At 28.5% G+C, this 22,634-nt stretch overlaps 2 protein-coding genes across 5 annotated transcripts in view; one reads left to right on the top strand and one right to left on the bottom strand.

Moving 5' to 3' along the window:
- Nucleotides 1-1,293: 1,293 nt before the first annotated feature.
- ND-B15 (NADH dehydrogenase (ubiquinone) B15 subunit) lies at nucleotides 1,294-16,341 on the bottom strand. Of its 2 annotated transcripts, none has more exons than XM_016053654.4 (5): nucleotides 16,167-16,341; nucleotides 15,834-15,927; nucleotides 8,072-8,229; nucleotides 4,896-5,039; nucleotides 1,294-1,436 (listed from the first exon to the last, which is right to left on the bottom strand). In XM_016053654.4, the coding sequence occupies exons 2-5, from the start codon at nucleotides 15,913-15,915 to the stop codon at nucleotides 1,368-1,370; spliced, it is 453 nt and encodes a 150-aa protein (XP_015909140.2). In that variant the 5' UTR covers nucleotides 15,916-15,927; nucleotides 16,167-16,341; the 3' UTR covers nucleotides 1,294-1,367. The 2 variants fall into 2 exon arrangements, with proteins under 2 accessions (XP_015909140.2, XP_015909141.2); XM_016053655.5 differs by having other exon boundaries at nucleotides 16,180-16,341.
- Nucleotides 16,342-16,426: 85 nt separating this feature from the next.
- The window catches only part of yata (N-terminal kinase-like protein yata), a 28,566-nt gene continuing 22,358 nt past the window's right edge, over nucleotides 16,427-22,634 (top strand). For all 3 annotated transcript variants that reach the window (XM_087164533.1, XM_043053293.3, XM_043053292.3), the window contains exons 1-5: nucleotides 16,427-16,882; nucleotides 17,043-17,105; nucleotides 18,217-18,297; nucleotides 19,836-19,958; nucleotides 21,092-21,306. In XM_087164533.1, coding sequence (XP_087020659.1) covers nucleotides 16,769-16,882; nucleotides 17,043-17,105; nucleotides 18,217-18,297; nucleotides 19,836-19,958; nucleotides 21,092-21,306 — 596 coding nt within the window. In that variant the 5' untranslated portion in view covers nucleotides 16,427-16,768. The remainder of the gene's footprint in view (nucleotides 16,883-17,042; nucleotides 17,106-18,216; nucleotides 18,298-19,835; nucleotides 19,959-21,091; nucleotides 21,307-22,634) is intronic.

Genomic DNA, 22,634 nt, shown 5'->3' with positions numbered 1-22,634 from the left:
TTCTTGCGTCCTATCAATTAACCATAACGTCCGCACCACACCTGGAGGTCCGACTTATAACAAGTTTCAAGTAATATCCTGCGCTTTTTCAATGGAGCTATATTATGCCACATTTTGGGCCCACTAATTCGTGATTAATTATATAATTATTTCCCATGGTATGGTAGTATAGTATATCATAATCTAATACCTGTATGAGATTGAATGTTAAAGGTTAATAATATGGGGAAATATATGGCCATACTAAGATACAATAGATGAGCAACAATTTCTCCATTTTAACGCTATTATTCGCAGTTAGAAATATATGCATACATACTTACATATTACGCTACATTGTGTGCCCCTAATTTGGATAATTATTTCATTTGGTATGGTCAGCTCTGCACATAGGCCGCCTTAACTTTCCAAACAAGCTGGTTCCTATCGATGTGAAGCTGAATGGGCTTCAAGTGGTTAGGGGGAACAAACCCCTTAACTGCTGAGACACAAGGACAGCTTAATGCCTTGACCACTGAGTGAATCATCCTGCCTTTAAACCAATAAAAAAATTTATTCACAGTATTCCAGATTTGAATTTAAGTTTGTTTGTTCTTCTTTCATTATGGAGCTAAAGTGTCTGAATAGCTTCAAAGAAGAAGGAAAAATGAAATCTGTTTGCCTTTTTTCTCCTTGTTTCTATCAATTCGTTTTTTTTTTTTTATCTCTAGTTTTTAAAATTGTTTATGAAAAAGAAAAATAATTTTACATTAGTTGCAAACAACAAAATTTCAACAATCTCGTAAGTTGAGGGGGAGATTTTTTGAACAGATTGTTAGGGAAATTTATTTTATTACTCAAAGTATTATTTTATTACTCAACCGTAAGACTTAAATTTTGACCATGAAATCATAACAATTACGGACTTTAGCCACATTCACCTACATAGAATTATATTTCTAGAATTACCTTATTTTTTAAGTAACTAACCCAATTTTAAGTTTATAAGTATTCTTACAACTTTTTATAAGTTCAACGATTTTCAAAGTTCAAGTTTAAAAATATTTACAAACTTAAAATTAAGGACATATAAGTCTCTAAAGATTAACATCAAAGTAAAATATTTTTTTCCATCTGAAGGAAACCCTTAAGTTTAAATAATTTACCAAATTAATAACAGAAAATCTAAAAAAATAAAGTAAATAAAATCTCAGCAACAAGTTTATGAATGTATATTTGTTTTCAAACTAATGCAGTATGCTAGTCTGCATTGTAATTAAACCATGTGTCAAAATTGAGAAGAAAATTACAAAATAGAGAGGAAATATTTTATTCTAAAGAAAAAATCTAGATAACAAATTGCATAAATTTTGAAATAATCAGGCTAATTACTGATGTCGCCAGATGCGATCTTTGTATTCAAGTTCTCCTGTCCTGCACTTTCTTTCAAACTTGGCCTGTAATAATAAGAAATATTATTTTTCAAAAAGTGAAGTACACTGACCGTAGCTAGCATATACACACGTTAAAGTCTACTGTCAAACTTAAGAACTCCACTCATCATTTGTCTAGAGCACTGTCATTGACCATGGTTATGATTAAGAGATAAAACTATTCCAAAAAAAAAGGTAAACATTTAGGACAGATTCTGTTTTGAGTCATCAAAAGAAGTATCAAAAGCTCCCCACTTGTGATGTTGTTGCACGACCCCATTGGCCAGCAGTGCTAGACCAGGTCCATGACGTAATACACCCTCAAAAAAATCCAACACCGTCAATGGATCAGCTACTAAATCCTGCTTGGTGAGCCCAGGTACACGAGGATGTGGTGAGGCAAAGCCTGGTCTGAAGAACAGTTGGTACAAATTTCAAAGTTCTTGGATCCTTCCGAAAATTTCATTGATTTAAGGTGACCACTTCGAAAGCGGGCAAGAATAGTTTGTTCCTGTCTATTAAAATCTTGGGCCAAGGGGCCTCCAGGTCGAGAACACTGATAGCATGGGTGCTTTGGGGGGACATTCCAAGTGATCTTGTTTTTGTGTTTTATTTTTGAGAAGATTTCCAAAAATGAGAGGGGTGCCTACGGCACAGAGGCCTCGGAAGCACCAGCTTTAGCCAAAGTGTCCGGAATCTCGTTTCCTTCAAGATCGACGTGGGAAGGAATCCATTGTAGATGAATCTGATGCGAAATGGAAAGCCGTTTTAATTTTTTGAGTATTGACACTCCAGTACTATCTCTCATGCTTTACCAATTGGTCAAGTGCTGTTTTGCACTTCTGCTGTCAGAAAGAACCCATATCTCGTTTCCATAGCAGCAGAGAGCTTCTTATTTTGTAATGAGAGGAGTTCTTTAGTTGAACATACAGTACCGTTAGCCTCTCATCATTATGGACTTTCAAGAAAGAAAAAAAGATTAACAATACTCTCTCAAGTTTGCATAAGGCCATGTGTCATTTTAATTGATTTTAATGTCATAAATTTAATATAGAGGACTATTTGAGAAGCAAAATAGTTTTTTCTCCCCTTTTCAGAAAAGGAAACTAAATAGATAAATTCTTTATGTGTCAATAAAATAACTATGTTTTCACTTAAATTAGCAATTTATACTTAAAAAAAACATTTTTTAATTCAGACATAACTAGCGTAACTAATAAAAGAAAGCTGAATTTTCACGACAACTAGGGGTATTGTGAAATATCAATATTTTTTTGATAAGAGCGATATATTTTAAAATAAATTCTAATCACAAATTAAAGCTTTCCAATAGTAGTTAATGTTTAGCTTTTAAAATCCTTGTTATCATGCAATAAAATGTGCCAAGATTCACACAAGTTATATAATGGATAGTTATATATGGATAGTGGGATAGTTATAAAATGACTTGAGTTTTAATGAAATTATATATATAAAAACAGTCAAATCTAAATTTTATCAAGTCTTATTTCATCTAAGATATTAAAAAGATTGAAATATCTTTGAAAAAAAGTTTTTTAATTTCAAAACTGTAAAAACTTTGGATATGGGTGATTCTCACGAAACATGGCAATTCACTGTCCCTTGATCTAATACTACAATACTAAAAGAGCTTTTTTAAAAAAAAATAATTAATAAATAGCATTGCTGTTAGCATTTTAAAATGACTTTGCACTAGCATTGACTGTTTTGTATACTTAAAAAATTTAATTGAATATCAAAATGTCATTTTCCTGTTATGTCCCAAACAATATTTCCAATAATGACTAGCTTCAAAACTTCCCATACATTTTACAAAATCTAATTTTTTTTAATCTTATCCTATGTAAGCATTTCTAGAATATACGCAGAGAGTATTGTTTACTAAAACTTCGTTTAAAATAATTTTTTCTGTCAATAATTTGCTTGTCCCATGAAAATCTGTCATTTTCCTGGCTACTTTTATTTAGTGATTTATAACCAAAATAGATAGTGCGAGGAATCAATATATTATGTTAATAGATTGATTAGATACCCTCCTATCTGAACTTGTCTTGTTGCATGAATAAAGAACCAATTTTCTGGCTCAAAATCTATTTAAAAAAAATTTTCAAGGTGAGTAGGTTTTTATGCTGTCATTTTCCTGGCTTCTTGAAATCATTAATAAAAAACTACACACAACTAGATTTATCTGGATTTCTAACTAGATTAGAAAACTCACAAAAACTAGATTTATCTGAGTTATTTTAAGATATACTGTTGTTTTCTGCAGAATATAAACGTCTTCGGCCAAAATATTAAATTAAAGTAAAGTTATATGCTATAAAATGGCGAATTTGTCATTATCCTGGCTTATGAATGCCAGGACATAGAAGTGTTACCAGAAATTCTTCTTAACTGCTAATACTGTAAAGAGGGAAAGCAAATATTGACCTAATACCAAGTTTATGTATGATTGTAATATGCTTGGATGTAATCAAAGTTATTTATTTATTTAATGATTGATTAATATACACAATTTTATTCTGTACATATCAGGAACAAAATTTTTTTTTGTTTCTTTCTACAGTGGATAAAGAGAATTAATTTAAGCAATTTATGGTCCACCTAATATAAAGGTTTAATTGAGTTACTTACCATTAACTTAAAATGACTGTTTTTTAAACTTCTAAGGTAATATGCTATTTTCCTGGCATTTAAGATTTGGTGAATTTCTATTTAAATTTTTTTCTCGAGCAAATGTCAATAAACTACACTGCTGTCTATAAGATATTAATAAGTGTCGCTAAAGAAGTATACAAAAAAAAAATTTAGATTATTTTGAAGAATTTAAATTTGAAGAAATTTTTTGGTCCGAATTGTCATGTTTCGTGAGAATCACCCATATATGAAATATGGATATACTTGAAAACTTACAATAAAATATACATGTTAGATCAAATTGTTATAATTCACTATGATATTTTCAAGGGAGTAAAAATTTTTTCAAATATTTCCAGGAACTTTGAAAAGATAAAAAAAAAAAAAAATTATATCACATTTTAAAATAATTTTAATTTAAGTGGAAAACAACTATTTTCAGAGCTAGTAGATGATACCAAGAGGAAAAAGTTTCATACCCAATATTTCTCATGCTTTGAATGACACAATTCATCTTGTAACATACTTTTACATAACCAATATTTTTAATTTACCAATTTTATAAAAGATGTAGATTGGTTTCTTTCAAAGTTAATCTAGGCAGTTTGCGTATTTTACAAAATTTTAATGAAAATTTCGGATTTCACAGAATTTTAATGAAAATGTCACATTATAGATTGGCCTATGCAATTTCAATTATTTCGGCTTCTCCTATAAGTTCAAAAAAAAATTTAATAAAATAACCACAGATTTCAATATAAGACAGATCAATTGTTATGAAAAATAACGTTAAACTTTTTACTTAGTGTAGTAATAAAAACATACTTTTGAATTTTTAAGGAATAAACCATAGGCTACAATTGGCACAATAATAGAAAACATGTACTTCAGCCAATTCTTAAATGTAGGGATGAATCTTTCTGTCATAGTCATGTGCATTGAATAATACCTTTGCACAGCAGGATCAAACTGAAAGTAAATATATATACACATAAATATGTAACTAAAAGTTCAAGAACCAAAGTATTAAAAATGCTTCAGACTATAGATATTAAAAATGCTTTCGACAATAGATATTAAAAATGCTTCAGAATATATATAGATACAGACAGGATCAAACTAAAAATAAATATATATACATATAAATATGTAACTAAAAGTTTAAGAACTAAAATATTAAAAATGCTTCAGACTATATATAGATACAGGCAGAATCAAACTAAATATATATATATATATACATAAATATGTAACTAAAACTTTAAGAACTAAAATATTAAAAATGCCTCAGATTATATATGGATACAGGCAGGATCAAACTAAAAATAAATATACATATACACATAAATATGTAACTAAAACTTTAAGAACTAAAATATTAAAAATGCTTCAGACTATAGATATTAAAAATGCTTCAGATTACATATAGATACAGACAGGATCAAACTAAAAATAAATATATATACACATAAATATGTAACTAAAAGTTTAAGAACCACAATATTAAAAATGCTTCAGACTATATATAGATACAGGCAGGATCAAACTAAAAATAAATATATATCTACACAAAAATATGAAACTAAAAGTTTAAGAACCAAAATATTTAAAATGCTTCAGACTATAGATATTGAAAATGCTTCAGATTATATATAGACATAGGCAGGATCAAACGAAAAATAAATATATATACACATAAATATGTAACTAAAAGTTTAAGAGCCAAAATATTAAAAATGCTTCGGACTATAGATGAGAGTGATGTAACATGAAACATACACAATTTACACAGTAATTATTAATTAAAATGATGTAAAAAATTGAGAATTTATGAAATACAATCAGAATCAACTAAACTACTTATAAGAATAAAATTTACTAAAACCAAATTATTTTGTATGAAACCGATGTTAAAGTTAATTGTTCAAATGAATATTTATAGTTGCCAGTCCTTGCTTAATTGCATAAAGAATTTTTTTTTTTAAGAAATGTATTATCAGCTAGAATGGAATTTTCGTTTTTCAGTTAAATAGATGATTCACAATCATTTCAATAGGGACTTCTCTTTTGTTTCCTGCGCCAAACAGATCTCAGGCAAAAATTTAAAAATCAATCATACCTTGTTTTTATGTAGTAGGCAAGTTTTTTCTTTCAACTCTCTTTGAAACATTTTACTCATACAGCATTAAGATTATAAAAAGGTAAGAAGTAGAGAAATGTTTAATATGTGTCAAAACAGCCTTCAGTTATCAATTTCTTTGGAAGGAAATAAATAGAATCAAAGTACATATATTAGACTTTTCTCCAGCATGATTTCTTACTATGGACATAAATTTAAATATTTATATTTTATAATAATAACACTAGCAGCTTCAATTATAAATGTGTATTATTCGCTAACATGAGTTCACTTCCTCAAAATATTATAACTATAAAATACATATCCCAGCAACAATTTTACCTTGCCCCCAGTTGGGCTCAATATGGGTCTTACAAGAACAATTAGAGACCAATATTGGGATGTCTAGATTTTTTAATATTGGTCCTAGAAAGGAAGATAAGGAAGGATAGAAACTATATTGGCTAAATAATGGAGATAAAATATTGGGTGAATCTGACCATTCTATATAGATCCGATATTGGTTGTAAAGTGGTTGTTAAATATCTGAAAAATTATGGCCCTTTGAACAATTATTGAGCCAAATTTCATGAATATTGGCCCAATGAGGGCCCAAGTTATTTTTCTGCTAGAGTATTATTTCTAAATAAAATTAAAAAAAAAAATTTTAAAATTCAAATATATACTCCCTTTATATTTGAATAATCTACTTATTTTACTACAGTTAGCTGGAAGCAATGGTATTCCTTTAAATGGGATGACAGCAATAATAACAGTTACATAATATTAAAAAAATTATTTTTCTTACATAACTTTCGTTCTTAGCAGGGATGATTGTGAGCCCATCTCAAAAATCCTGAAAATTTCTTGAGAAAATCATTAATGACGCATTTCTAAAAATTAATGTCTTCGTAAATTAAAATCATTGATATTTTCAGAACAAGAAATTCTAAATAAATTATATGCAGCATAATTTAAGTGAATAATTATGTACAAGTTTACTTTTATCTCTAATCACATTTATTATTCTACCAGAAAAAAATATTTAGAAATCAGTGTTTTCATCATAGAAAAAAAATGGGTGAGAATTTCTCACCCTTTCTCAGAAACAGGGTGAGATTTCAAAAAGTTAAGTGAGATTTCTAAAAATTAAAAAAACACAAAAACTCTTGGAAAAAAAATCATTTTTTTTAATTATAACGCATTTTTAACGTCTTCTATTTTTTAAAGCATTGAATATTTTTGCTGCATCATCATAGAAGATTTTGCCTTTACAAGGTATTTTTCCATCTTACATTAGTGCATTAAAAATTTGAACGTCTTACATGAAGAAACCTTACGGTAAGCACGTGGTTGCAGAGAAATGTGTTCTGAAAGGGGTTGTGTTCTGTTGTTGGAAAAGGTTTTGAACAATACTGGTAAATAGGGAAGCTAGATAACGAGGCAGATGTTGAAAATAATGAAAGATCAAGGAAGATAAGTGAAACGGATTTTATTCTAAATGGCGTAATTCGAAGCCTTTTCCAAAATGCGAGAAATTCGCGAATTTTGAAATTAATTTATAGAATGCGCGAATTTCTCGCGGTAATCATTTTTTAATGCGAGAACAGAAAAAAATATGCGAGATTCTCGCTTTCTCGCGCTGTAGTGAAAACACTAGAAATGAAAGAGATGCAAAGTATAAATTCTAGTTCTTATATTTCTAAATAAAATAAACAAGACTTTTTAATTCTAAATACGATCAATGATTTCTTGAAATTTCTGGACCTTTGATTTCTGTAAACTTCTGGATCGCGTTTAGCGAAGAATCCGGATTTTTTCCGGAGCATAATCTTCCCTGTCTTAGACTAAACTGTTTTAGGTTAAAAATTTTACAACTCACCACAATGGGATCAGTGCCATAGGGATCAGTTAGCTTCCTCAAGTATTCTTGCCTCAATGCTCTACGCAATTTCTTTCTCTCTTCGACCAAACGAACTTCTTCTGGTGAAGCATCAGGTTTACTCCCTGCATCAGGTCTGATACATAATTTAGAGGTAACTAAAAGAAAAATTAATTGATATTATATTTTTAAATAAAATTAATTTAGATAATATTTTTTAATTAAAAATTTCTTATTTAAAAACTATGGAGAAATCAATCGCAATGACTGCCAAAAATTCCATAGAATTATTGCCTTATAAGTAAATACTCAAATGCACAATTTCAATTTTCCATATTGTTTAAAACATATCGAGATATTTAAAAACCACATGCAAATCAATATCAATAACTGCCGAAAATGCAACTGAAACATTACATCGATTTACAATACTATTGGCGTAAATTAAGCACGTCAAAAAGTGATTATCTAAATGCATGATTCAAATATTGAGTGTAAATTTCTGTAGAAAAGAAAAGTAATAATTTTTTTTTCTTCTCAAAAGAAAAATCTTTCTGCAAGAACTCTGTAACGTTCTGCGACAAAGTCGCCGTGTCACTGCAAGTCTGACACGGGGCATAAAACAAAACTAGAAAAAAACAATGCAAAAAAAAATACAAAAAGTCAAAAAAAAAAAAAAAAATTTCAAAAAGTCAACAAGAAAAAAAAAATGCAAAATGAAAAAAATGTGCAAAAAAGAAAAATGAAGAAAAAAGTGCAAAAAATGAAAAAAAAAGTGCAAAAAGAAAAAAAAAAAATTTCAAAAGTCAACACATTTTTTTATTTTATTAATAAATACAAGGAACTAAAACAAAACATAATGCACAAGTTTTAAGTTGAGATTTGAATTTGTTTTTTTACATGTAAGAAACATTTAATTTAAAATCAGTTTACTATCCCGAGTTATCTCCGGCAAATGAAAAAAGTTAAATATTAGTCTTTCAGTGTTTTCATCTCAGAAAAAAAATGGGTGAGAATTTCTCACCCTTTCTCAAAAACAGGGTGAGATTTCAAAAAGTTAAGTGAGACTTCAAAAATTTAAAAAAAAAAAAAAAAAAAAAAAAAAAAAAAAACCACTAAGAGACTTGAAAAAAAAATCATTTCTTTAATCATAATGCATTTTGAATATCTTCTAATTTTTAAAGCATTGAATATTTTTGCAGCATCATCAAATGGAAAATGTTCTACATCTACTTTTTCATCAGCTATTCTCATTAGGTTGCTCAAATGCGTATTTGTTTCGTTTTGATCGTTTCTACCCACATTTGTTTCATTTTCATTTGTCCGTTTCGGAGTAGAAGATATTGGCTTTACAAGGTATTTGTCCATCTTACATTAACGAGCAAAAAATTTTAACATCTTACATGAAGAAACTTTACCTACGGTAAACACGTGGTTGCAGAGAAATGCGTTCTGAAAGAGGTTCCGTGGTTCGGAAGGATGGTGCTCTGTTGTTCTTAAAGGTTCTGAACAATACTGGTAAATAGGGAAGTTAGATAATGGGGCAGATTTTGAAAATAATAAAAGATCCAGGAAGAAAAGTGAAACGGATTTTATTCTAAATGGCGCAAATGAGAAATTTTTTTCAAAATGCGAGAAATTCGCAAATTTTGAAATAGGTTTATAGAATGCGCGAATTTCTCGCGGTTATCATTTTTTAATGCGAGGATATAAAAAAATATGCGAGATTCTCGCGTTCTCGCGCTGTAGTGAAAACACTGGTCTTTGTATGACAGTTCCTAAAACAAGGAGCAACACAAAGTGATACTTTTCAAATGTCAGTGAAGGAATATGCCATTTTTTTTATTACTCTTATTGCTATGTAAATTCAGCAACCATCGCATATACAATCGCACAAAATACATGTCCAGTCCCAAAGCAAAACTTGGCAAACTTCCAATCACAGCAGAATATATTTTTTGCTTCTGACCGAGTAAAAACGTGATAAAACAAAATGTACTGACAAATTCCGCTAAGCCAGAGTTTTCTCGGAATAATAAATATTTGCAATGTATACCTGAGTTAACTCGGAATAATCAGGTAAGTGGTTACAAAATCATACTGTTACAATTAACTTGTACTGTTCTGCTGATCAGTGAATTCAAAACTTTGATCTACTGATATTGCTCATCAAAATTGAGAATTTTGTTTCCTTTGGAGATTTTTGTTTACACCTACTTTAGTAGTTACACACGAATTCTTTGAGGGACAGAGCTGTTGCATTGCATTTTATAGGTAAGCAATTAGAGTACATTTTCAAGTAATTCCCAAAAGTTACAGTGTTCCCCCTCAATTTCAGGAAAAATAATTCCCCGACTTTTCCAGATATTTCTGGCAAATATCAATGGAAATCCATAACACATTTTATCTATACCATGCAATTTTTCATCAGAAAATTTTGATTTTTTTCTCAGTGGAATGTCAAATATTAGATTTTGTAACAGATACCTTACGAACAGGGACCGATCAAGACAAATTCAGGCCCAAGGCCCACAAAATTTTTTGGGCCCCTAACAAAATATTTTGAAATTAAATTTCCGAAGAACATAGTCCTAACAATTTCTTTTATATTTCTTCTTCTCTTCTAGATTCTTTTTATAGTTCTAACAATCAAAAGAATCTATTGAACTGCAAGATTCAAGAGAAATATTCTAAAAAATTTTGAAAGCAGACAGTTGAAGATAAAGTTTATACATCTAAATATTAAAGCAGGGATGCTACTCGCAAAATATCAAATTGTCTCACCAGAAATTGCATTTCGTCTCAGTTAAAATCTCTTTTTGGCTCAGTTTGTCTCAGCTAAAATTATTTTTTTCACTCAGTTTATCTCAGCTAAAATGATTATTAATCAGTTTGATAACAATATAAAGATAATTTTCAGGATCCATAAAACCATTAATAGCATACTAGGAGTACTACAATTATACATACATTCACTATTGCTAGGATTTTAAAAAACCTGCATATGATTGATTATAAGAGTCCACAAAATTGTTTTATGGACTCTGTTGTTTTCATATATATTGCATTTATCATTTATGCCAATGAATAGTATCTGTCCCAGAATTTTACAAAGTAAATTTTAACTTTCTTATTTTTTAAAATATAATGGTGTTAACTTTCTAAAAAGAAATATCTATTTAGTTTCAGTAATTCAAAAGGGAAAATACCCATTTCATTTTGAGCTCAAATTTCATCTCAAAATATATAACTATTCAGTTACAATGAAAGGTCTACAGATTTCAATAATTAAAAGAGAAATTCAGTAATTAAATAATGAGAGTTTAAGAAAATGCAAATAACACAAAAAAAAAACACTCTTTGATAGAATTCAGGAGGTGCAGTGAAATTTTGAAATATTTTAGGTAGGAATTTTTCAAGAAAATTTTAGGGAGCACTTAATAGCCAAAAATTAGCATATATACATTTTTATATCAAAACAGAAATATTTAAAAACTATTATAAACAATTTAAAAAGACACATATAAATATAATTTTCTTTCTAAAATGACTTGCATCCTTTATTAAGTATAAAAGTAAAATTTTTAGTTTATTGGCATTGACTAGTAGATTGTACTTTCTTGCATTCACAAGATCAGTTAGTTGACTATGTTCTTTTAATTTATATAGCTAAATATACAATCATAAAATGTGATTATGAATGCACTTAGTAATTGTTTAAATGCAACAACTGTAGAAAAATATATCACATCTTTACAGTAACTAATTCGAGAAAAAACTTAATTCTACTTCTTTCTAGAATCGTGAAACTGGATTTTAAAATTGCGTGAATATGAATTGCGATTTTGGGTTTTAAAATCGCGTGAATATGAATTGCGATATTGAATTACAAAATCGTGTGAATATGAATCGCGATTTTGGATTTTAAAATCGCGTGAATATGAATCGCGATATTGGATTTTAAAATCGCGTGAATATGAATCACGATATTGGATTTTAAAATCGAGTGAACATGAATCGCGATTTTTGATTTTAAAATCAAGTGAATATGAATCACGATATCGGATTTTAAAATCACGTGAATATGAATCGTGCGGTTGGATTTTAAAATCGCGTGAATATGAATCTAGATTTTGGATTATAAAATCATATGAATCACGCTGTTGGATTTTAAAAACACGAAAATACAAATCACGATATTGGATTTTAAAATCGCGTGAATATGAATCGCGCAGCTGGATTTAAAAAACACAAATCACGATATTGGATTTTAAAATCGCGTCAATATGAATCACTATTTCGGATTTTAAAATCGCGTGAATATGAATCACGATTTTGAATTTTAAAAACACGTGAATAAGAATATCGCTGTTGGATTTTAAAAACGCGAAAATAGAAATAGCGATATTGAATTTTTAAATTGCGTAAATAAGAATCCCGATGAATAATTTTTAGATCACGTGAATACGAATCGCAATGAGTAATTTTTAAATAGCGTACAAATACGAAAAACGAGATCTGATATTACAACTGCGTGATAACGAATCGCAATATTGGATTTAAAAATGCGTGAATACGAATCGCGACGTTGGATTTTAAACTCGCGAGAATACAGATCGCGATATTGAATTTTTAAATTGAGTGAATAGGAATTGCTAGTACGATTTTTAAACAGCTTAAAAAAGTCGCAACACATAAGTTTTAAATACGTTAAATACGAAAATCGATGATTGATATTAAAATCGTCTGATTAAAAATCGCGATTTTAGCATATTCCAGCGCAATTCCTAATATTTAAAATTCCGAAAATCAGCCAAACGAAAAAAAAAATCATATATCGGTGGTCGAAACGAAACACTTACACTCCTTTCCACTCTATAGCGGAAGTCGCGGGAATCCGACTATCGTTCCGGCGGCTTGGGTTTCTCTAATTGGACTCCCTAAAAATTATAGTTTTTGGAACATGGTCGAAAATTTTAAAAATTGGGAGAAAAAAGCGGATTTCCGCTTTTTCGTGGAAGTCTTTCATCCCTTGGAGACGTGAACGGCAAAATGATCTCCAATGACTCACGGCAATCGGATTAATATTTGAAACTGAATTCAGGTTTGCCAAATTTTGGACGTTTTGTCTCAGAATGGCGCAGCTTTGGCAGAAACTGAGCTGAATGTCGCAAAATGGCGCAGTTATGCCGTTTTGTCTCAGTTTGTCGCAAATGGCGCAGGCGTAGCATCCCTGTTAAAGCAAAATATAAAACAACAAAACAATGGTGTATGAAAATAAAAATAGTTTGGTGATCACAAACAATTGAAATCAGTGAGACTTTGCGAATATGCATTCTTGTTGCATTTGCATTGCAAGCTGTTGGAGTAAGAATTGCACCAATTAAAATTCAGCTGTACTTTCGAATTTGATTAGTGCAGTGCTTACACGAGTTTGGTTTATCACAATATAAAGAAAATTTGAAATAAAAAATGCCTTTTTTGAGATAAATTGTTTCTTTCAGTATTTTTTTTTTAAAAAAGAAATATTGTGACTTTTTACTAATTTTTGAGGCCCCCCAGATAGTGTGGGCCCTAGGCCTGTGCCTAGGCGATAATCAGGCCCTGCACAAAGATACAATAGAATGAGAAGGAAGGATGAAAAAGTTTCTCTAAAAAGTGGTATTTTATAAAATAACTGCAATAGATGTTAGAATTATTTAACTTGAACCTGAATGCCTGATTACTGTTACTGACACTATTAAGACTGATTATTTTCTAGTTATAATATAGGAATTTTCCAGTTTTTTTTTGTAAAAAATTACAACTTTCAGTGACTATTCCCTGTTTTTTAGAGTTAAAATCAAATTCCCTGATAATTCCAGGTTTTCCCTGTTCTCTCTGATCTGTGGGAGCCCTTTAGTTAATATTAAACGTTAAGTGGTTGGCATCAATGTGATGTATAGATAGAAGGTTAAATATTGCTGGGTGCCTGTTTCTTTTACTCTCTTCCTTCCGATTCTTGTAATAGGCATCAGTGAGTGGCAGATGGGAACTAACGGACTGCGAAGATGATGGTAACTTAAATTCCTCAACCGTTCTGCCCCTATGGTTTGAAGGAAGTCGGGTAATTCATATCCCAGAGTTTTTAAATTCTAAGAATCAGCCCTGACTTCCAATGTTGAATATCATGCCAATAGTAACAGCACGGGAGATATGCTGAACTGTGTTTGCAAATTGAGCTCTCCGTTAAAATTTAAAGTTTCAGAATTACTTTGAACTGCTAGGCGTTCAACTTTGCACATCATTAACAACAAAATGTTCTTCCCATATGTGTTGATAGTAGTTGTTGTGCTACCTTTACAGCAAACGATACTTAGTTGTTGTGCTTCTTCTGATTCAAACAGTACTTAGTTATTGCGATTCTTCTACAGTGAGCAGTATTCCTCCTACATGTCTATAATAGTTGTTGTACTTCTACAATGAATTGTACTTACTGTATGCATCTAAAATAGATGGTGGGCTACTGTGTTTTTGGGCAATGTCCTAGTCCTTATTTCAACTAAAACATTTCGGATTGAACCTTTAATAAAATGTTGTTTTTACAAACTCTTGTTTTTAATTCACGTGTAGTACATTACAAACTGCGAATGTTAATAAAGTAAAGATAAATGAATAATTATAATATAGAGAATGTGTAATGTACACAATTATGATGAAGTACACAATTATGTGACAAAAACACAAAATTATACCATTAATTTCTGTTTTGAGTGATCCATGATAATTTATTTTATGGTGGTCTGAGAAAAATTGTAGTGATCCCAGATAAATAGACCTTATTGTTTATGATGCAAAAGACACACAATCACTCACTTTAACAACAGATTAGGTGGCCAATTACCAAAAAAGAAAAAAAAAAGAAAAGAAAAACAGAAAGCAATGTAACAAAATCACATAATTATTTTCACTAAAATTTTTTTTTAAAAAACTTAATGCAACATCTAAGCATGTTATTTCAAAGAGAAATTTGCTGTAATTTGTAATACTTTATTAAAAAAGACATGAGTATCTACCAATAGTAACTAAGCATAGACAGGAGCAGATAAGCGTAGTATTAGCAGGAAATTTTTTAGCACCACACTCATAATTTTGGATGTGGGGGAAAAAATGTCTAAAATTCCTTTATCCTAACACGCAGATCAATCTGGCATTGATAGCTATGAGAAAGTTTTTCCCTGCTTTGCTTTCTCCGCAGTCACGGTATTGCTTTTAACTTTCAGGAATGAGTTTTCTCTGCTTTTTTTCAATTTAATAATTAAATAATAAAATAGATAAATAAAAAAAAAAACTCGCCTTTCTAAAGGAAGTAAGAGTTTTTTTTCTTCGAGTTTTCAAGAAGGAATTCCTTTTTAAGGTTTTCCCACCAATGCAAATGCAATTAAAATTATGCTTACTTGAATTATTAAAAATTTCAAACAAACAAATTTCGTCAAAATGAGGTGGTGGCAAAAGGGTTGAAACTGGTTAAAAAATTTTATGAATGCTCGTAGGAAGTTTTTTAATTGAGATTTTGTCAGAAAGAATTTAGAGATTTATTCTAAGAAAGTTTTTCATTTTATCTAAATCTGCAGAGGGGATTAAAAAAAAATTATAAAAAAATTTATACAAAAGATGTACACGTTTCTGAATTAAAAATAATAAAAATTTCTACATTGACGTGTTTTAAAATTAAATAATTTAATGATAAAAAAATTAGGCAAAAAAATCAAAGAATACTTACCAGAAAAATTACGTATAACACTTGCTGACTGTAAAACATTAAGTCGCCGTACTCCTTTTAAAATTGATAATGAAGCTGCCATTGCAACTATGACCTTATTAAAGATAAAGAAAAAGTATTAGAATTTAACAAGAATAAGTATCGTATAATATAAAATTAACAAAATAATTGAAAAGTCAAAGGAAAAGAATAATGTCTGCTTTGCAAATATTAATTTGATAATTAACCATATGAATAAATTGCAAATGATTTAAATCATTTTTAAATAAAAAATAAGAAGAAATTTGTTTAAGGCAAAATTCATATTCATGGAGAAAAAATAATATTATTCACTTATTGCCCTTACGAAGACGTCCTTCTATAATTTCTTGTTTATTTACAGGACAGGAACTTATATCTATTGTGTACGAATAAAACTACCGTAAAAACTGATCACACCGATCCGTACTCATTTCATAAAAAAAACCTTTTATTTACGTACGAAACGTCGATCAACTGAAAGCACTTTATGAATGCATTCAAAATTTAAAAAAATTAAGAGTTAGATGCCACAATTTTTTAACAATTTGCACTAACAATTTTTAACCTTTATTAAAAATAGAACTTTTCATAGAATGGAATACTTTTAATTTTTTCAATCCACTTCTAACTAGAATTAGTTGAAAGAGAATGAATTAAAAAAAAAAAAAAAAACTGAAACTAAGTAATCACTGTAAATGATAGTAAAACTGTAACCGCACAAAGCCGTCGTAATTTGTAAATGTTTACTTTCTGATTTTTTTTCTTCCTAAGTCATACGTGTTTTTGTCTTGTCATATCTAAATTGAATCAAGAATAGATTAATGTTTGAATTCGCGTTTGAAAATTTTAGTTAGAGTTGAATCACTACATTCCAAACAAATGAATTGCACTTGATTTAGTTTTTGTAAATCGAAATGTGGTCTTTTTTTAGTAGAGATGCAGCAAAGGATTTTGCTTTCGAACTTGGTGCTGAAGTGGAAGGTTTAAAAGATTACTCAATCTGGAAATTGCATTCTGGAAAGAAAAAAGTATATTTTACAGATTATTTTAGCTATCTCTTTTTCCGTTTTTGATATCAATAGAGCGTTATACGTATATTTTTTATTCTACTGTCTATGCTGATTACCTATTTAAATTTTCTTCAAATGTATGCTCGTTTTAATTTTAAATTTGTATTTCTATTGACAGGCATCTGGGGAGGCAGTCAGCATCTTTGTGTTTGAAAATTCTTCACCAGAAACTGCATCTTTGGTATTTACGTTATTTATTTTTAGCGTATCACACAAATGTTAATTTTATATATTTATTTCAAAGTACCTTCTGAGACTTTTTAAACTTTAATTTATGTATGTGATATTATTAATAATTTTTGTATTTTCTAAAGGTTTTAGTGCTTTATAATCTTCTAAGTAATTCTTAAGTTTTAGAAAAAAAATATAACTAACAATTAAAAATCTGCAGGTTTATCATCAGTTAATTTAAAACTTTTTTTTATTGTGTGTCTAACAATTGTTTAAGCTTCAATTTGGAACCTAATAGGATTGGTTTAATTTCTGCAAAAAAATGATTAATTTAATTACATATTACAATGTATCTGTGAACCTAAAGTTTCTGAATTGTGTATGCATTACAGTTAAACCTGTTTGTCTCGAAAACTTCTATGTCTCAAAATTTCTAAAATTCCTTACATTTACTATTTAAAATCATTGTGTTTTCCATATCTATCTTGAAATGTTTTCTTTCAAAACCTTTGTTTCTCGAATTTCTAATAATGGAGCACAAATGCCCAAACAACATAACAAACAAAAAAGATTAGACGTCAAAAAAAAAATCTTTAAAAAGATTATTTTCAGTGTTAAAGGTATGTTAAAATTTTTTTTAAATGTAAATAGATATATCTGGTATAATTCATTTACAGAAATGTCTATATTTTTCTGCTATTAAACAATTAAAGCACCTATAATCAAATGTTTTAATTATATTAAATTTTTTAAAGAACCTGTATAACTCAAAACCACTTTGCGATAAACAGTCTCAACTGAACTATTAATATTTTGTAAAACGTTTAATACCTTATAATCTCTAAAGTAATTCTTAAGTGTTGTAAAATTATCAAAATTATTAAAAATTTGCTATATAGTCATCACTAATCAACTATTTATTGTGAATCCAATAATTGTTTTAATCAATTTGAAATTTAATAGAATTGCTTTAGTTTCTGAAAAGAAATGCTGTATGAGTAGAAAATAAAAAAAAGATGTGGGAAGCACTAATATAAAATGTTTTTTTTTTTTTTTGTATTTATACCATTATCGCATGAAATATACTTTTATAAAATGTATTTTGCATTCTATAATTTCAGTTAGAAATTGCTAAATCTGCTTTGAAAAGATTGAAGACTCTAAGACATCCTAGTATATTGACATATGTAGATAGCTTGGAAGTGAGAATATAATTGTTTCTTTATATATTATATATGTCATGTGTTATTAAATGTCATGTGTTATATTAAATGTCATGTGTTGCATTAAAGTGTTTTCATTTCATACCTAATTTAAAAATCTAGGATTCGATAAGATTTTTTAATTATTATTTAAATGCCCCATTGTAAATCTTTATAATTTAGGTCCATGTTTTACTTTGAATAAAGGGATATTTCCGTATCCTGATCTGTTATGCCAGCTAAAATTGCCATGGTACCATGGTTTTTAACTTAGTTGCCATGGTTTTTAACTTGGAATTTTTTTTAAAAAGACATAAAAAAAATTTTTTTTTGGGGGGGGGGTATTATTATATTCTGCTGGAGGTCACGATATGCAAATCTTCCCTTTAATTAATAAATATAATTTTTAAAACAAAAAGTAAAATAAATAAAACTTAAAATTTATTAATATTTTTGGGTACTTGCGTATAATACTGATGACTTTTTTTTTCAAGCCTCAATTGGGAAATAGTTCAAACCTAAATATTTCCGCATTTTTTCTTGCAATTAATTATATTTAAATGTTACCTATTTCCATGTTTTCTGATTAAATTAATATATAAGTGTTTTACTTTGCCAATTTAAAAGGAACTGTGAATTTACATTAATAATGATAGAAATAGATTTATTCAGAATTTGTTTAGAAGTTCAAAATATTGGATTTCTATTACAGTGTACATGTAGGCTTGCCATTTATTAGGGGGACAGGAAAGTAATGTTGTTTCGATGCATTTGATATTTGTTATCAAGATTTTATTTTTAATCAAGAACGTATTCTTCCTCGTTATCAACAACTTAGCAATGCCGGATTGAAAATGGATTGAAAAAAAGTAAATTGGTTTTTTAAGACTGACGAATATTTAATGCTCTGAAATGACATTACTTTCCGGTCCTCTAATACTTGTTCTACTAGTTGCCCAGGTAGCTAATTTTACAGAATGAATCTGCATCTTAGTAAATCTAAATTTGTCTGTGACCTCAATGATGTCAAACAATGATTATTATAGTAAAAATATAGCTTAATCTGACATGCAGCTAATTTTTTCCAATAATATAAGCTCCTTAAAAATTGAACCTGAAGACTTTATTTTTAAATTTAAGTCCAATCTTATGCAGTATTATGAAATGGAATAAATCCCAATACGGTAAAATCTGTAATCAGGTAACAAAAAAAAAAAATCTTTTATTTTTTTTTTTAAATTTTTTTTCTCAATTCAGCTTTTTAGTTTTTTTTAGTTTTTTTTTTACTATCAAGTTTAGAGATGTTTTGAAAAAGAATCTTTGCTTGTTTACTTTTTAACGATGAAGAAAACTTAAATGCAAAATAATCTCTTGATGCTTTAATAATCTGCTGTCACTCAAGGGTTTTTTGCTACCGGGCTATTACAGAATTACTATTTTTGTGCTTTTTGATAACTTTCCCTTTAGAAACTTGTCATTAATAATGTTTTGTTGTAAAAAAAAAATAATAATAATTCAAACTTTTTTTTTCTTTTCAGACTGATAAACTTGTGTACTTAGTTGTTGAGCCTGTGGAGCCTTTAGAACTCCATTTGAACAAAAATTCTTATACAGCTGACCAAAAGAATCTGGCAATATCATGGGGTTTATATCAAATAGCTGTAAGTTCATTGACTTGCAATCATTTTTATGCCATTTTTAAATTATATTTTCTATTATTTTTTTTACTGTACAAATTTGGTTTAAAAAATGCTACAATTTTTCTATATCTGTTCTCACTGTTTACAGCAATTCAAATATCACAGCAAATTACCAATTATGTATCTTGAATTTATTTAGGAGATTTTGGTAGTTCTAATTTAATCCCATTTGCTTATCAAAAGAATTTTATTAAACATTCCTGAAATTTAAATTATATATAATAACTTTCTCTGTGATGTTTTAAAGGTTTGAAACTTTCATATTGTGTTTAACATCTGAAACCTAATGATATTTATAGCAGTAAATAATCAGAATTTGTTTAGGTTTTTGATTTGAGGATTATCAAAGGTTATGACTGTCAAAAACTGACTCATGTTTACACACGACGCAGGTTTAACATTATAAAATTAAATACTGTTTTCAACTAATAAATTTCACACTTCTTTTAACCTCTTGAAGGTTAATTATTTGTGATGACAGTGTCATTTGGTGAAAGTTAAAAAAAATTTTTTTTTCCCTCCTGTAACAATAGTAGTTACAATTAAAAATTACAGCTTTCAAAAATGTCTATGCATAGATAATTGTTATTCATCTATGAATCAGCATATTATTGTAGTTGTTTTAGCTGTTAATCATTCTTAAAACATCTACAGTTTTTTGCCATTTTATTTGGTCTAAAGCATCATAATTGTTTTTTTTTTTTTGCAACTGTTTTTTGGATTTTAAAGTAATGTTCACATTCAAGAATTGTTTCATAAAATGTATATTTGCATTTTCTTGAATAAATTTTTTTTTTTAAATTACATAATTTAGTTGCATGTATGTTATCCACTAAGTGTGTTTTAAGTATAAACAAATTTTTAATAGTTATGTATGATCAGAGCTCAAGGTATATTAATAAAAAAGGAGCTTAATGAAACAGAATTTTATTTGCTGAAGTAGCATTAATTACCATCCGCTTCAATATATTAAAAATTTTGCAATAAAAATTTATTAGGTTGAATAAAATTAGTCAGTTATTGGAAATATAATTTTTTTGTGCAATGCAGAAATATTTAGTTAACATATTTTGAAGTTAGCTATTTATTTTTAGTCTGGTCTTAGTTTTCTCAACAATGATTGCCACCTGTCACATAATAATGTTTGCTTGTCTTCTGTGTTTGTGGATCGAGCTGGTGAGTGGAAGCTTTTTGGTTTGGAGTATATTGCACCTGAATCTTACCCTGTGAAAGTTTTACCTTCTCTTCAGATTTATAATCCACCTGAACAGGGAAGCAATCGTTATGCTAAGGAGTCTTCCAATTCTTGGTAAGAACTGTTAAAGTGTTTATTTTTAAAGGTGCTCTAAAATTAATTGCTGATTATTTAGTAAGTAAAATTATTGTATCCCAGACTTTTTTTTACCATTGTACACTTGAATGTGCCATAATGGACGAGATTCTTCCACTTTTTGACATTGTTTTAAATTTCTCAAGAAAAACTCAGAGGATTATTTTGTAACTTTAGAGTTTTTTATAGTTCATGGCAATAAATTAAAAAGAAAACTAGTATTTTTAATCACCCTATGCCAAAAAATTAAGCAATAAGTTTGTAACTTGTATTGATTTCTTTAATTGTTATTTGCAACAACTGCATAGAGTTTCGTAATTCTAGCTTAAATATTTATAGAAATATGAACCTTTATATTAAAAAAAACTCTTTTTTGTTACGATTTTTTGCCATAACTTTAAAAATATTTGTTAAAATTAAACAAAATTTTTTGAAGCAATTTAAAAATAATACAAATATTTGAAAAAAGTTCACTTAAAACTGCACAAGATATGAGTATTTAAAGTAGTTCTTTTGTACTGCGCATGCGCAAAAAGATTTCTAATTTTGTCGTGGATAGTATTTTGAAACTACTGAAAAAAGTCTCATTTAAATATCTTAAAAATGTAAAAAGTTTTGAGCAAGTTTCTATGCTTTTGTACTTTTTAAAATAAAGCTCAAAATAATCAGGGGTTTTCCACAAATTTGAATTTGTTCTTGCTACTTTCCTGTTGCTTTGTTGTCTTGTTCTTGTTGGTTTTGTTTTGTTGTTCCGGTTATAAGACAGTGTCACTTGCTATACTACAAAATAAAATTTCTGAGATTAAAATTTAAATCTTAGTGCTAAGTTTGAAAAATCACATGAACTAAACAACTCTAATGTTACAATCCTCTTGAGTATTTCTTGAGAAATTTTAAAAAATGTCAAAAATTAAAAGTATTTCTTTCATTAAAAAGAAAAAATCTCTCTCTATGTATAAATAGTTTTTTCTAGAACCCTTCAAAAAAAAAATTTGGGTTCGTATAGCTTTCTGAATTGTCTGGTTAATAGTTATATTTTCCAATTTGGTATTCGGTATGGCCTAAAATCATTGTGTCTTAATTTTTGCTAAATTTTTATACTGGCACAAGTAATGGAAAAACCTCTCTTTAAAAATTTTTCCCTAAAAAACAGTAACATGAATATTTAACGCTTAATAAGAAGTTTTTCTTTTTGATTTAATAATATCGTTTATATATTTTATAAAAGTTTTATGACCTCTTCTAATTTAAGCACCCAATAGAAAGCATGAATCTCCTAATAAAATAAAAATAGCTTCATTGGAGGA

The sequence above is a fragment of the Parasteatoda tepidariorum genome, chromosome 5 (assembly GCF_982258835.1).
Source record: "Parasteatoda tepidariorum strain Cologne lab strain chromosome 5, Ptep-v5.0, whole genome shotgun sequence".
NCBI lineage: Eukaryota > Metazoa > Arthropoda > Arachnida > Araneae > Theridiidae > Parasteatoda > Parasteatoda tepidariorum.
The sequence above is the reverse complement of the archived record's forward strand: the minus strand, read 5'-3'. Positions and strand labels throughout refer to the sequence as shown.